This window comes from Amblyraja radiata, chromosome 8 (genome assembly GCF_010909765.2).
Source record: "Amblyraja radiata isolate CabotCenter1 chromosome 8, sAmbRad1.1.pri, whole genome shotgun sequence".
In the NCBI taxonomy this organism is placed as follows: domain Eukaryota; kingdom Metazoa; phylum Chordata; class Chondrichthyes; order Rajiformes; family Rajidae; genus Amblyraja; species Amblyraja radiata.
The window spans coordinates 65899150-65915651 of record NC_045963.1 but is presented as its reverse complement, the minus strand read 5'-3'; the positions used below and the strand labels follow the sequence as shown (position 1 = coordinate 65915651).

General features: G+C 44.5%; 1 protein-coding gene across 3 annotated transcripts in view; it reads right to left on the bottom strand.

Annotated features, from left to right (window-relative positions):
• rab32 (RAB32, member RAS oncogene family) overlaps positions 1–5902 on the bottom strand; it is a 26840-nt gene extending 20938 nt beyond the window's left edge. For 2 of the 3 annotated variants that reach the window (XR_004412931.1, XM_033026115.1), the window contains exon 1: positions 5620–5896. Coding sequence is in view for 2 of the 3 variants with exons in the window: in XM_033026115.1 (XP_032882006.1) it covers positions 5620–5815 (196 nt within the window). In the remaining variant the exon portion in view is untranslated. Of the gene's footprint in view, positions 1–5619 lie in introns of all 3 variants that reach the window. The other variant, XM_033026116.1, reaches the window with a different exon arrangement.
• Between the last annotated feature and the right edge of the window lie 10600 nt (positions 5903–16502).

Here is a 16502-nt window from a genome sequence, read left to right as displayed (position 1 = left end):
ACGGAGGGAGGGGAGGTATAGGTGACGGTTCGAGTCGAGACCTTTCTTCAGTCTCAACCCAAAATGTCACCCATTCGCAAAGACATTGGACTGGTAGATTAATTGGCCTCTGTAAATTGCTCCCAGTGTGTGAGTAGCAGTGTGTGAGAATGTGAGGTGACAATAATATAGGTTTAATTTTACATTACGTGTAAATGGCTGGTTAATTGTTTTCACGGATTTGATAGATCAAAGGCCTTATTTCTGTGTGTATCTTGCGGTAACTCTGATTCTAATTGCAGAGTTGAGGCTTCCCAAAAAAATGACAGTAAACTAAATGGTATTTGGTAAGGAAAGGAAATGTGTGTACAGGCCAAAAAGTAAGACATTTATAAATTATCTTCTCAGTGCAACAGATACAAAGTTAGTGAAGTTGTCCAGCAAGAAGAATTGAAATGGGCATTGAGTGACTCAGTGGATTACAAGTTGCTCTGGAAGAAGAAATGGGTGATGTTGTACCCATACTTGTATCTGTGCAATGACAATAAAGTTGAATTGAATTGAATGTTTCAGGTCGAGACCCTTCTTCAGCATCACCCAATTCTTCTCTCCAGAGATGCTGCCTGTCCTGCCGAGTTGTTACAGGTTTTATGCAGATACAGACACTAATGAACCAGAGCCATGAAGACACAGATCCTAGAATATTGTTGGATAATGACAGAGTTGTAGTTCAATGCAATTATATCAACAGATGTTTCTGAAGAAGGATCCAGACTCAAAACATCAACCATCCTTTTGCTTCAAAGAAGCTGCTTGATCTGTTTAGTTATTCCAACACTTTGTGTCTATCTTTTTCATTTAGCAATCTGTTCCCTGTGTTGATCATCAATACAGCTCAGTGTAGGAATGAACTGCAGATGCTGGTTTAAACTGACGATAGACACAAAAAGCTTGAATAATTCAGCGGGTCAGCAACATCTCTGGAGAAAAGGAATAAGTGACATTTTGGGTTAAGACCCTTCTTCACACCGAGAGTCAGGGGAAAGCTCTCAGTCTGAAGAAGGGTTTTGACCCAAATTACTCCTCAGTCTCCTGTTAGACTTGTACCTCAAAAATGGTACATGTATAACTTCTTTACTCAGCGAAAACAAGCGTAGTCTAGTCGGCCGTTTTTGCTGACACTCGTGATTGGTCTGCTAAAGCTTGCTGGATCTCCCGGTTGCTAACCATTTTAAGTTCCCTTCCCGTTCTGACCCATGGCATCCTCCATTGTAACGAGTGAAACCACACGCAAACTGGAGAGACAGCACCACATATCCCTCTTGGATCACTTACAACCCAGTGGTATGAACATTGAATTCTCCAATTGTAGATAACTAACCAACAACCCCCTCTTCCCCCCCTTTCGCTTTTTCTTCCCCCTTGCTTCCCTGCGCCCCAGCTGGATGCGTATCCATTTATCCTGCCCCAGCTGACCCCATCTCACCGTCCCCTTCCACCTACATCCCTTCCTCTGGCCTCACATTTATGCCTCTTCTCTCGTTATCTCACAGCCCTTCATCTACTTTTCATTTCTGGCCTTTGTCCATTTATCTGCAATTGATCCTTCCTCACCTGTATCTACATAAAATTTGCCTGGTATTTGTTCCACCCTCTCTCCAGCTTTCTCCGCCCTATTGCAATCGGTGATGAAGGGTCTTGGCCAGAAGTATCACCTCTCTATGTTCTCCCGAGATGTCGCCTGACCCAGTGACTTACTCCAGCACCTTGTGCTTTTTGCCCATGCATAACCCCTTGTGTGTATCAAAGTTTTATACGGTGGCAGGCTAGTAACCACTATTAGGATGGACATTATGACAGATCCTCAATAACCAAACACCAATTGTGTAACAATGATAGAATAAAAATCTGAAAATGCAAGAAATGTTTAGCTGTTCCAGGAGCATTTGTGGAGATGGGAGCAAGTTTACTGGGTGGTGGGAGATGAGGGAGAGATTGAGTTGGTGGCTGCAGAGTAGGGGATAGATTTAGTAAGAGTGGAAATTGGGGCACAGTCAAACGAAAGAGGTAGATCTGCAGCTATGTAATAATAATAATAATAAATTTTATTTTCGGGCGCCTTTCAAATCTCAAGGTCACCTTACAAAGATTAAACAGAAGAGAAAAAAAACATATAGTCGGAGAAAAATAAATAATAAGGACATCATCAATACACAAATTAAAGATAGAAATCGCTCCAAAGACACAAAATCAAAAAATCAAAAAAAACACAATGTGAATAGAGAGCAGCAGCAGCTAAAGCGCGCCAGCATCCACTCTCTCTTCCGACAGCCATGTACCAAACACAAATATCCTGTGCCCACCTATTCTATGGCTGTGATAGACATAAAAAGCTGGAGTAACTCAGTGGGTCAGGCAGCATCTCAAGACAAAAGGAATTGGTGATGTTTCGGGTTGAGACCCTTCTTCAGACTATTCCTGTGTTGTGCAGTGCAGACTGATTCCGACCAGTTTTATGGATGTTACACGGCAATTGAAAACTCAGTGGCTTTTTTGGTACTTCAGAGAATACTTAAATGTCAGCTGCAATGCCTCAGGTCAGAAGTTACATACATACACCAGGCCAGATTAAAATTACACTTTTCCTTCACTAAAGAATAGCTTAAAGTAGAAATAGGGAGCCAGTATAAGTGATCATGAAGGTGATAAATTGTTGTAAAACCCCAACTGGTTAAATGCTATTTCTTATAGAAGTAAATCTGCTATTGCTTATCCTTTAAAACCACAGTGATTTCCTAACCGTGACTTGGATTAAGAAATGGTTTGGCAAGGACATGGGAAAAGAATAAAATTTCATTTCTCAAGTACCTCACCAAAATATTTTCATCAGCTATTCACACAGCTGCAGATGGGAACTGACTTGGTCTGAACATGCTCACATTAAATCTACTGAAGAAGGAACTGGTTGATTTTACGGCTGTTTAAGAAGGAACTGCAGATGCTGGAAAATCGAAGGTAGACAAAAGTGCTGGAGAAACTCAGCGGGTGCAGCAGCATCTATGGAGCGAAGGAAATAGGCAACGTTTCAGGCTGAAGCCCTTCTTCAGACTGATGGAGGGTGGGGAGAAGAAAGGAAAAAGGAAGAGGAGGAGCCTGAGGGCTGAGGGAGAGCTAAGAAGGGGAGGAGACAGCAAGGGCTACCGGAAATTGGAGAATTCAATGTTTATGCCACTAGGGTGCAGACTGCCCAAACGGAATGCGAGGTGCTCAATTTCCAGTGGTGCTCACTCTGGCCATGGAGGAGGCCCAGGACAGAAAGGTCGGATTCGGAATGGGAGGGGGAGTTGAAGTGCTGCGCCACCGGGAGGTCAGGTTGGTTAATGTGGACCAAGCGGAGGTGTTCGGCGAAACGCTCGCCCAACCTACGCTTGGTCTCACTGATGTAGATCAGCTGACATCTAGAGCAGTGGATGCAATAGATGAGGTTGGAGGAGATGCAGGTGAACCTCTGTCGCACCTGGAATGACTGCTTGGGTCCTTGAATGGAGTCGAGGGGGGAGGTAAAGCGACAAGTGTAGCATCTCTTGCGGTTGCAAGGGAATGTGCCCGGGGAGGGGGTGGTGCGGGAGGGAAGGGAAGAATTGACCAGGGAGTTACGGAGGGAGTGGTCTTTGTGGAAAGCAGACAAGGGGGGGGGGGGGGGGGAGAGATGGGAAGATGTGATGAGTGGTGGGGTCACGTTGGAGGTGGCGAAAATGACGGAGGACTATTTGTTGTATGTGACGGCTAGTGGGGTGAAAGGTGAGGACTAGGGGGACTCTGCCCTTGTTACGAGTGGGGGAAATGGGGAGAGAGAGCAGTGTTACGGGGTATGGAAGAGACCCTGGTGCGAGCCTCATCTATAGTAGGGGAGGGGAACCCTCGTTCCCTAAAGAATGAGGACATTTCCGATGCCCTGGTGTGGAACACCTCATCCTGGGAGCAGATGCGGCGAAGACGGAGGAATTGGGAGTAGTGGATGGAGTCCTTACAGGAAGCAGGGTGAGAAGAAGATTTTAAGGCTGTTTGGGTTGGGCTTTGTAAAAGTGCACCATGCCAACACTCAGAGCAGTCAAATCTAATAGTGGCAAAAACTGCTTGGAAAATATAGGGAAAGTAGAACCCAGCAGGGTCCGGCTCTGGCCCTTTAGCTGGCTGCAGTGATAAAGCAGGAACAGTGGGTGCTCACAGCCCTCGTCTCAGGCTGTTCACGTCTCAGTGGGAAAGGGGAGGGCACAGTTCATGCATTACGCCAACGGCTCGACACAATCCTAACAACTTCAAGATTAACCATTTCCCTGCGGGTTACAAGGACTCCTTTACAGGCACAAAACTTGATGTACCAAGAACACAAGAGTACTCCTCCATCCCTCCACGCCTTTCATTTCCAACCTTATATTTCCCTCCACTCTCCCCTCCTTTCCCATCCATCCCACAATCCCCCTCCCCCCCCCTTACTCACATTGTCCATCCCCTCACCTCATTTCCCTCCACTCACTAAACTCCTTTACAACCCTGACTCCCTCACCTCCTTGCTCTCACCCTTCCTTCGCTTCCCTCCCCACCCTCCTCTCCTCTCTCCCTCCTTCCAGCACCACCTCTCTCCCATTGCCTTAATCCATACCTTTGGCCTGTTCTTTCCCTCACCACACCCCTCTCCATTCCTCCACAACTAATGAAACTTCTCCTGCCTGTACCACATTCTTCTTTCACCATGTCTGTCTCATTTCCTGCCTCATTCCCTGCACTCCACCTCCCTGCTTCTCCTTTGCCTTCCCCATTTCTCTCTCTGGCCCCTTCCCTCCATCCTCTTCCCCATCCCATGCCAACTCATTTCCCCTCTCTTCACTAACTTGCCTAGCCCCCTCCGCTTCTGCTGCTATGCTTGTCCCTATGTCTGGGCTCACCTCCATCCTTCCTTCTGCTCATTCCCCATCTGTGGTAACTGCCTCCACCTCCTATAGCCCTCCCTCTCATTCTCTCTGTGCATCCCCCTCCTATTTTCCCCAATCCACCCCATCTTTCTTCCTTCCTCTTCCCAGTCCCTCCCCCCCTCCCCCCCTCACACTGTCCCTGCCCTCCATTCACAATAATACTCTACCCTCACCCCCCCCCTCCTCAAGCGGCGCCTGCATTCCTTTATTCACTCACCCCTCAAGCTCTCCTATCCTCCCTCCACCCACTCCATTACTCTTTCATCCTCTCACCTTCCCCCACCCTTTATTATTCCCTCCTCCATCTGCCTCCCCACACTCCCGTCTCCTGCATCTTCCACCTTTCTCTGTCACCCCTCTCCCCTTCCCTCAACTCTCCTCCCTTCCCCCATCAACCCTCTCCTTCCATTACCCCCCTTCCTTTCTCTGTCACCCCTCTCCCCATCAACCCCCCCTCCTACAAACCTTCCCCTCCCTACCACCTTCATAACTCCCCCTCCCGCTTCCCACCTCACCTCCCACTCCCTCCCTCCCTCCCTCCTACCACTCCACCTTCTCCAACTCCCACCCTCACCTCCCACTCCCTCCCTCCCTCCCTCCCTCCTACCACTCCACCTTCTCCAACTCCCACCCTCACCTCCCACTCCCTCTCCTCCATCTTCCCTACCCGCAATGTCCCAGAGCTGGAGTCGGATCAGAATGCTCGAATCCCAGTGTAGGACCTTCAGGGCGAAGTCGACGCCGATCGTGGCCCGGTAGTTCTGGGAGAAGAGCTGGTGGACGTAGCGCTTGATGAGGCTGGTCTTGCCCACGCCCAAATCCCCGATCACCAGCACCTTAAACAGGTGCTCGGTACCGGCCATGCCGCTGCTCTCACCGCTCGCTATCCGACCCACCGACCGCCGGGGAGACCCGCTGCTTCCGCCCGGCCACAAGGCTCCGCCCCGGGCATCAGCGGCCGCCTCCCTGCACAGGCACGCACTGGGAGCCGGGAGGGGCGAATGAGATCGGACGGGGACGTTTAAAGGCAGGGGAGGTGGTTGGCGGAATGGGGTGCAGGGGTGACGAATGGAGGATCGAGGGAGTGAGCTTGGGTTGAGTGAGCTGGAAGGTTGAGGGAGTAAACTGGAAGGTGGGGGGAGTGAACTGGAACGAGGAAGTGAGGTTAGGCTGAGGGAGTGAACCGGAACGAGGAAGTGAGGTTAGGCTGAGGGAGTGAGCCGAGATAGACGGGAGTTGGGTTGAGATAGACATTGGGGTTTAGGGTGATCAAGAAGGAACTGCAAGAAGGCTTCTCCCCGCCACCCCCTATCAGTCTGAAGAAGGGTTTCGGCCCGAAACGTTACCTATCTCCTTCGTTCCATAGATGCTGCTGCACCCGCTGAGTTTCTCCAGCATTTTTGTGTACCTTTGGGGTTTAGGGTGAGATGGACATGGGGGTGGGGGTTGGGTTTGAGATAAATAATGGGGGAGGGGCTTGGGTGAGAGACATGGGGGGGGGGGGTGTAAAAGACCTGGGGGCTTTGGGGTGAGATGGGCATTGTAGGGTGTTGGGGTGAGATAGATATGGGGGGGGGGGGGGGGGGGATGTGAGGAGAGATAGACATGGGGGGGGGGGGGGGGGGGGGATGTAAGGGGAGATAGACATTATGGGGCAGTTGGGGGGGGGGGAGATTTATGGAGGGGAGGGGAGAGATGGTAGAATGACTCTTTTTGGGACTGAGTCTGAAATCCGAGTGCTCATTCTGAAGAGACTTGACCTGAAACGCCACCTTTTCCTTTCCTCGGGCGGCTCCTGCCTGACCTGCTGAGTTACTCGAGCATTTTGTGTCTATCTTCAGTGTAAACCAGCAACTGCAGTTCCTTCCTACACATCTCTATCAGTGAAGTCATTGAGGGAGGGGTTATGACCAAAGATCTATGACTGGTTCTTATTTTCTGAAACAGTATTGTGGTTATTTACATTGAACCAAGGGAAGAGTTACGTGGCTTACCTGCAGGCAATACCTAACCTCACTCCCTCGACCTGCAGCAGAATTAGTACATTAGGCTAGATTCTGTGCTCAAGTCACTGAACAGAATCTGCATACAAGAATGCTAGCACCTCGCCATAACTGATATCCAAGAAAGTGAGGGGAAGTATTTAAACTTAACAGGAAAGGGAACAAGGAAGTAGGTTAAGAACAGACAAGTTGGTGATGTGGCAGGGAAACCACATTATTTCCAATTTGGCCTGAATCGTGTGGTCCTTCTGGTAAGGACAGACATTGCACAGTGCTTTATCCAAAGTTGGCAGCAATTAGGTTTAGGTTTATGAAAATTAGTAAGTGCTGAATAATTACAGCATTGATCCTGTATCTAGTGGTGGTATAGGGGTAGAGCAGTTTTGGCCAAAAATCTTATAGCTCCTCTATAATCTTTGGTTTTGGCTGCTCCCTCAGTTTTCGGGATCTGGATTTGATTCTGATCTTAAATGCTATATGTCTGGTGATTGCACGTTCTCCCTGTGACAGTGTGATTTTCCGTTTGGTGCGACAGTTTCCACCCACATGCACTATTGGTACAGTAAATTACTCCTACTATAAGTATGTGGCAAAAGATTCGCATGGCAGTTGACGGATATGTGTAAGAGAAACAAAGTTGCAGGGTTACAGGGAAATACGTAGAGGAAATATGGATTTTGTTGAGGTCTGGCACAGACTCCACAGGCTTAATCCCCACCCCCATTGATATTTTGGTAAGAGCACTTTTAACCTTCAAACAATATTCTTATCTGAACAATAATATATTGAAAGGTACGAGACAAATATTTCATACCTCTTTATTTAATTACAGTCAAAAGATATTTTTTTTTCCTGAAGTTCGTAGTCTCAGATGAAGCTGTGACTAATCCAAACCAGATGCGAACAACTAGAATCAAAACCGGTGTTTTGGCCAGAAACCGAGTAAACATCTTGCAGTGTATAGCACCTTTAATGAGGTAACATGTCCCTCAATATTTCTCAGGAGTATTATTAAAAAACATTTAATAAGACATTTGCAATTACCAAGGCAGGTAACTAAAAACTTGGCGAATAGGATAGATGTTAAGGAGCACCTCAAATTACAGCAGGGAGGCGCAGACTTGTTGGGCCGAAAGGCGTGTGTCTGCGCTATATCTCTAAAGTCTAAAACAAAGTAAAATTTCTAAAGGATAAAGTTTGGATATTTGTCAGTGGAGGAAGAATAACATAAAATGTTGCTTACAAGGGAGCAGAAATGCAGGAACACCAACCTCTCAAAATATGGCATAGTTGTGGAGTGTCATGCTGTGATTTGGATATAAGGCTGAGAGTTTTTAAAGTTGAGGCATTGTTAGACCTAATGTTAGTCTATAAGCACAGGGTACAGTGGAATATAAGAAATTTGATTTTAAATTAAATAACGAAAAAGTAATTTATTATGAAATAGCATATTTCAAACAAAAATGTTGGAAAGAGGATTTTGTGCAATAGAAAATATCTTACCACAGTGAATGGAACTTCTTTTATTACCATTTGCGTTTGAATTATGTTATCTTGACTAAGCATTTTTTCCTTACATTTGCAGTTTACAAGGTCATAAAAGTTGAATAGTAAATTTGCAATTAGATTTTTTAATTCATATATAGTTAACAGTGCACAACCAATAATTATTATCAATTCAACTTCTAACTTAGCTAAATTACATAATTGTTATTCTAAGGATTTGGGTACTACTTAACATTGAAAGCAACACTTGCCGTAATATTTTAAAAATAATTATTGTCCAGGTTAGGATGTGAGGCCATTGTCATGGAGTTGTTTCAAAAGTTCAAGGTTTCTCTTTTTCATGTGGCGATCATACTGAAAAATAAAGTGAATTGGATCCATGGGACTGGGAATGTTCTGGTTTTTCATATATCTACTACAGGCAATGATGGTCCAATTCTATACGGTCATCGTAGAGTCTGTCCTCACCTTCTCCATTATGGTCTGGTTTGGCTCAGCCACCATGCACGACATCCGGGGGCTGCAGCAAATCGTCCGATCAGCTGAGAAGATTATTGGCTGCAACCTTCCATCCATTGATAAACTGTACACTGCAAGGGCCGGGAAGCAAGCGGGCAAGATCATCTCTGACCCCTCTCACCCTGGCCACAAACTCTTTGAATCACTTCCCTCTGGAAGGCGACTCCGTACTGTCAAAGCTGCCACAGCCAGATATAAAAACAGCTTTTTTTCCCACGAGTAGTAGCTCTACTCAATAACCAAAAATCTGTAGCCTCCTTTTGATCTGGTATATTATTTAATTCACATGTTTAATCAATAAGGTTTTATTAGTAATGTTTAATGTATCATTTCTAATGTATGTCATGTTGTCACTTGCGGGCGGAGCACCAAGGCAAATTCCTTGTATGTGAATATTTGGCCAACTGTTGGCACAGACTGTTCGTATTGGTGGAAATGTGTCAGCCTCAATAACAATCAGCACGGGAGCACCTCAAGGCTGCGTGCTCAGCCCCTTGCTGTACTCAATCTATACTCATGACTGCGTAGCCGGTCATAGTGCGAACTCCATCATCAAGTTCGCTGACGACACCACTGTTGAGGGACGTATCACTGATGGGGACGAGTCAGAGTATAGAAGTGAGATCGACCGACTGACCAAATTGTGCCAGCACAATAACCTGGCTCTCAACACCAGCAAAACCAAGGAACTGATTGTGGACTTTGGAAGGGGTAGGATGGGGACCCACAGTCCCGTTTATATCAACGGGTCGATGGTGGAGGGTCAAGAGCTTCAAATTCTTGGGCGTGCATATTTCTGAAGATCTCTCCTGGTCCGAGAACACTGATGCAATTATTAAGAAAGCACATCAGCGGCTCTACTTCCTGAGAAGATTACGGAGAGTCGGTATGTCAAGGAGGACTCTCTCTAACTTCTACAGGTGCACAGTAGAGAGCATGCTGACCGTTTGCATCGTGGCTTGGTTCGGCAACTTGAGCGCCCAGGAGTGGAAAAGACTACAAAAAGTAGTAAACACTGCCCAGTCCATCATCAGCTCTGAAGAAGGTTTCGGCCCGAAACGTCGCCTATTTCCTTCGCTCCATAGATGCTGCTGCACCCGCTGAGTTCCTCCAGCAATTTTGTGTACCATCAGCTCTGACCTCCCTACCATCGAGGGGATCTATCACAGTCGCAGCCTCAAAAAGGCTGGCAACATCATCAAGGACCCACACCATCCTGGCCACACGCTCATCTCCCCGCTACATTCATGTAGAAGGTACAGGAGCCTGAAGACTGCAACATCCAGGTTCAGAAACAGCTACTTCCCCACAGCCATCAGGCTATTAAACTCAACTGAAACAAATCTCTGAACATTAATAGACCATTATCTGTTTATTTGCACTTTATCTGCTTATTTATTGATGTGTGTATATATTTATACAATGGTATATGGACTCACTGATATGTTCTGTATTCATGCCTACTATATTCTGTTGTGCTGAAGCAAAGCAAGAATTTCATTGTCCTATCTGGGACACATGACAATAAACTCTCTTGACTTGACTAAACTTATTCATTATTCATATACATAGATATCTATACAGTCGGTTCATCTATCAGGAGATGACAGCCATTTATACATTTAAATCCATTGGAATTAGTTGGCCTCAATTTCTAATGCTTCCTTGCTTTGTGCCGACGACCCCATGTGGAAAGCACAGGCAAAGGAGTGCTGTATTGATTTGTCGGGTTACTGGCAAAACCGATCATCCTGTGTGCAGGCAGTATAGCAAATAGTGCAGTCAAGACAGAACTGAAACGGTCTTGCATATCCCACTACCAGATTGATTGCTTTATCATCAGCAAAATTCATGTTGCTTTGTTCCTTGATTTGTCCTTGTATTTCAGACATATGACTTTAATTTTAATGAGACAGGTAACAAAATATTACTTGAAGCTGGCACAAATTACTGATCATTAAGGTTTTATGAATTAGGGCAGAGATAAACCAGAACACAAATTTGATGCATCGCTCTGCTTGGATCAAGCATCTTAACTATTTTACTACTGTTCCCAAACCCTCGATAATCGAGAGTTGATCCAGTGCAGATTTCAGAGATCGGGGCACCACTGGCATTAATTATCCTTGAGAAAGTGGTGAAAGGTGCTCTTTTGAATGATCGTCATGCTTGTGATGTAGACCTTTCAGCAATGCTGATGAATGGAGAATTCCAGGGTTTTGATTCAATGTTGACAAAAGGAAAAAAAACACATCCAGATCTTGGAGAGAAACCTGGAGATGAAGGTGCTACTGCATATCTGCCTTTGATCTCCTAGCTGGTTGAGGTCATGAGTTTATCATTGTCAAAGCTGAGAATCAGCACAGTGCAGCATCTGGCTAACTCTGTGAAGCTGATCCAAAGGGGATCATTGAATAATGTGAAGAAATCATTAAATATTGAAGGGACAATTTTTCAACGTTTAGATCCTGTAATATTTGTCCCCTGGCCATCAATGTAGTTCATAAGGAATCTAGTTCATAATAAGTTAATGTAGGTCATTTGTGAAGGTTGAGGCTTATGTATTCTCAGTAATCATTGCGTTCAGAGACATTGAGGATGGTGTTGAAGGTCATAAAGGGACCTTTTTAAGATGAGGTGATGTAGAAATATGAAGGTGGTAGGCAGTGAAATTGAGGTGTGGTTAGACAATAATGACAGATGCGATGGAACAATTTGCTATCTAACAAAATCAAGTGTGGAGAGAGCAGCTGAATCTCTTGGAAAAGAAGAGCTTGCAGAAGATGTTGTTGGAGGTGATCGGGGCATGGTTGTGGAGACCGAAGCAGATTCAGAGATACGAATGGAGAACCTTAATGTTGGAAATGTGAGGGAAGGAAGCAAATCTACACAGGTCAATGAATGCACCTTAGAAATAGAAGCCAATTAATCATTTGGTGAAACCATGGCTGGAAGTTTAAGATTCTCTGTACACCCACCAATATAGTATAACATGATTCTTTTTTTGTCCTCCAAATTCTAGTGATCTTTATCTTTAATGTATTGAGTGACTGAGTATTCACAGCTATAGTTATAGAGAGATGGACATTGGAAACAGGACCTTCAGCCCACTGAGTCTTTGTACATATCTCTGTACTCATCATACATAGTCCATTTAATTTATTCTTCCCACATCTCATCAACCCTCTCCAGATTTTACCAGTCGCCTGAACACCAGGGTCCATTTGCAATTGCCAGTTAACCTAGCAAACTGCACATCTTTGGGATGTGGGAGGAAACCAGAGTGCCAGGATGAAACGCATAATCAGAGGAAGAACATGGAAGCTGTACTGAGACATCACTAAAGGACAGCGCCGAATGGCCTGTCCTCAGCTGTATTAGGTCTGAACCTTAGTCTCTGGCACTGTGAAATTGCAGTTTTACTAGCTGTGCCACTGTTTTTCCCAGCTCCCTGGAACAGAGTTACAAAGATTTACAGCACTGTGGTTGAAGAGGGCTATTTAGTTCTTGAGACACGAGAGCCTGCAGATGCTGGAATCTGGAGCATAAAAAAACAAACTGCTGGAGAAAGTCAATGGGCTTGGTAGCATCTGTGGATGGAAATGGAAAGCCGATGATGTCTGACCCACTGAGTTCCTCCAATTGTTTTCTTTTGTCCTTGAGTATTTTTTGCCATTCCTTGAGATCATGGCTGATTCACGACCTAACTTGACATAGCTACCAAGCACTAAAATGAACTATTGTAGAGAATACCATAATTCCATGTTATAGCTTCTGGATAATATGTTGGGGCATTTTGCTTTCAGTGTGGACTCCCCTGAGTTCTACATTGATTTTGAGCAGCCTTATATATATGGGGCCGTGGGTTTATTGCAATTCTGTGACCATGGTAGGATTTCTTCATAAACTGTCGCAGGATTATCGGTTTGACCTCCGAGATGTGGGAACTTTCTGGAAAAGATGATCAGGAACAGAATTAGCAGTTACTTGGACAATTGTTGATTAATAAGGCAAATTATGATGGTATGTTTTGGTGAGGTAACATTATGGTTGGTGTAATATATATGGACTTCCAAATGGCATTTACTAAAATGCAGCATGGTAGGCCCATCATTAAGAATGACTAGAGAAACTGCACTTGTTCTCCCAGAAGGTTGAGAAGGGTTCTTAGGGAGGTATCTAAAATCATGATCAGAAGAGATGGAGAGGAAAAGTTCCCATTGGTAAAAAGAGTCCAAAGAAATATAATTGGCAAGTAAGACAAAATAAGTAACATTTTTGAGTAGCAAAGGTTTCAGGTCTGAAATGTATTGAGTGCATTTTGGAGGGATATTTAATTGTGACATTGTAAAGAGAAATTAATAGGTAATTGAGAGAAAACAGGCTGTTGAGAAGATGTGGGGGGCTGTGATTCTTTGGATTACTCGTACACAGACTTGTTATAGACATAATGGACCACTTTCGACATAATTGACCACCAGGGGCGCCAGGGAGATGGCAGCCCTGCCGGCAGTCTGTTTGTTTTTTCTTTCTTTTTGTTATTTTTTAGTGCGTTAAAAGTTTGTTTTAATGTTCTTCGGTATGTTTTATGTGGGGGGAGGGGGGAGGTGATTGGGGGAAACTTTTTTTCAAATCCTTACCTTCCCGGAGATGTGATCAATTTTCAGATCACATTATCCAGGCTCTGCGGCCTACCATCGCTGGAGCTGGAGGCCTCCTCGGACTGTTGTGAGTCCCACTGCGGGGCGCGGACTTAACATCGGAGCGGATCCCTTGCCTGGGATCGTGCCCACCGCGACCACCGTGGACTAACCATCTAGGGCTCGCAGTCTCGGGAGAGGCTAGTCGGGAGCTCCAACACTGTGGAAGACTCGACCAGCCCTGACGCGAGGTTCGATCGCCCGGCGCGGGGGAGCTGACATTCCCCCGATGTGGGAGCAGATCGCCTCGATGCGGAGGGCCCGAATGCCGCCGGCTGCGGGAGTGAGGACCATCCCATCAATGGAGGGCTCGAGGCCCCCCGAGAGAAGAACAAAAGGAAGGACTTGAACTTTATTTCGCATTCCATCACAGTGAGGAATGTGTAGGAGTCACTGTGGTGGATGTTCATGTTAAAATGTGTTTTTGAGTGATTTGTTGCTTTTAATTGTATGACTTACCTGGCCAATGAAATTCCTTGTATGTTGCAAAACAAACTTGGCGAATAAAGTATGATTCTGATTCTGATTTATATTTAGCTGTCTGAGGGGCAACCTTTTCACACAAAGGGTGGTATATGGAACGAGGTGCTAGAGGAGATAGTTGAGGCAGGTACCATCACAATGTTTTATAAAGCATTTGGACAGGTACATGGATAGGATGGGTCTACGAGGATATGGGGCAAACACAGGCCGATAGAACTAGTGTAGGTGGGGTATACTGGTCGACATGGGCCGAAGGGCCTGATTCCATGTTATATGGCTCTGTGCTGTGTTTTTTTTTCTGCTTGAAAGAAGCTTCGGAGTAATCACAGGTAAAACGAGGACTTACATACCCACTTTCATGACATCCCAAAGCATTTTCTTCTATTAAAGTAATGTAGCTTAGGAAATGCAATGGTCATCAAGCTCGAACAAGTATTAATGTGAGGTTCAACTAGTCTCAGAAATGTTGACAAACAAATATTGGCCAGGACCCCAGAGGGGGTCCCAATATGAACAGGGCCCTGAGATCTTTGGATGCACCTGAGAAATTCCACAACATTCAGTCCAAGGCAACATTGCTTCTAACTGAATCAAAGCCATATTCTGTTGGATGTAAATATTCCTTTATATAGAAGATAACAATGCACCACATTTATATTGGCAAATTGTGAAATCGCCTCAGTAGCACAGTGTTTTTCTGAGGAAAAAATGTCAGGTGTGAGATTTTTGAATTGAGGAATATCACCTTACATTGGGGAACATTGCAAATGCTATGGTCAGCATTTCAAAGTACACACAGCATAAATTAAAAAAACCCCCATCTATTTCTGGGCAAAATTACTCAAATTTGTACTCTCAAGCTGTGGAATATTCTTACTAATGTGTTTTCATTTTCACAAAAGGTCCTTGTAGAAAGTTTTACACAGAAACAATTCAGACTATTAGAAATCCTAATGACAAATGAAATAAGAAATAATACGTTGAACTGCATTTTCCTCCAAAATGCATTGAACGTCTGTCTATGTGACAAGTGTTCTATGTGCCATTGAGCAAGTTACAGCAGAAGCATGATACCTTTGATCACTTTAATAACTACTGTACATGGAAGATTGTTGCCATTTAACAACTTTGTTCAAGATTCTGGGGAAATCACTAAAAAAGCACGGCTCGGAATGCAAAGATCTTCTTTGTTTACCCACAAGCTCATTTACTTAGACTCTCTTTTGTATGGAAACTGTACAATAAAAATTTAGCACTTGTACTGAAACCAGATAATTGGAACTGAGGCGGTGGATTGTACTGCTGTTTAGTTTAGTGTCGTGTGAAAAGCTTTTGTTGCATGCTAACCCGTCAGTGGAAAGACAATAAGTGATTACAATCAGGCCGTCCACTGTGTACTAATACATGATAAAGGGAATACGTTTAGTGCAAGATAAAGTCCTACTTTGATAGTTCCTTCATGTGTTTGGATTGGATTGTTTGGAAGTCTGTTCCTAATTGCTGCAGTCACACATGGAAAAGCTCTTAATTTCCATTTGTTATTATGTGTCCACATTTTCCATTTTGATTTGTCAGAGTGCCATTTAGAGATAACGGTAGCCTTGGTAGGATATCAAAGTCAAGACTCTCTGGATCAGGTCTTTCACAAGGTAATAATTTACCTATTTACTTAGTGAATCAGTGCTGACTTGTTCAATTTTACTGTAAATTTATGCAACTATTGTGCATTTTCTACATTCTATACATGCCCATTATACATCACCACAAAATATTAGCAACAATTATAACAATCACTTATATTTACATGATATATGTGAAATAGTATAATGTTCTAAGGTGCTTCAAGGAAGCATTATCAAACAAAATTTGACATGAAGCCACATAAGATATCAGAGCAGACATTGGTCAAAGAGATAGGAGTGACTTGGAGAGATAAAGAGAAGGGGCTCAAGGAAGGAATTACAGAATTGAGTGTTCTGATAGTTGACCAAATAATAGTGGTGAAGCAAACTAAAATCACCCAGAGTTGGAACAGTCTGAGGCTACTGTAGAGATCAGGATGAGACCAGGGCCAGATTTGATAAAGGGAGAAAATGTTAAAATAAAGTTGTTGATAGCCAACTGCATTGAAGGACAATGCAGGTCAGTAAGCATAGTGGTGATTGGTGAATCCAATAGTGCAGGTTGGGGCATGAGCAGTTCTGGATGACCTTTACTTTTACAGAAGGTAGAAATGGGGGAGGTGATCAGCAAGATGCTGGGATATTGGTTTTGTGTTGTAACAAAATGGGAGACGTATAAGCAGCCAGAGAGCCCAGGCAGGGGAGCTAAGAAGATGG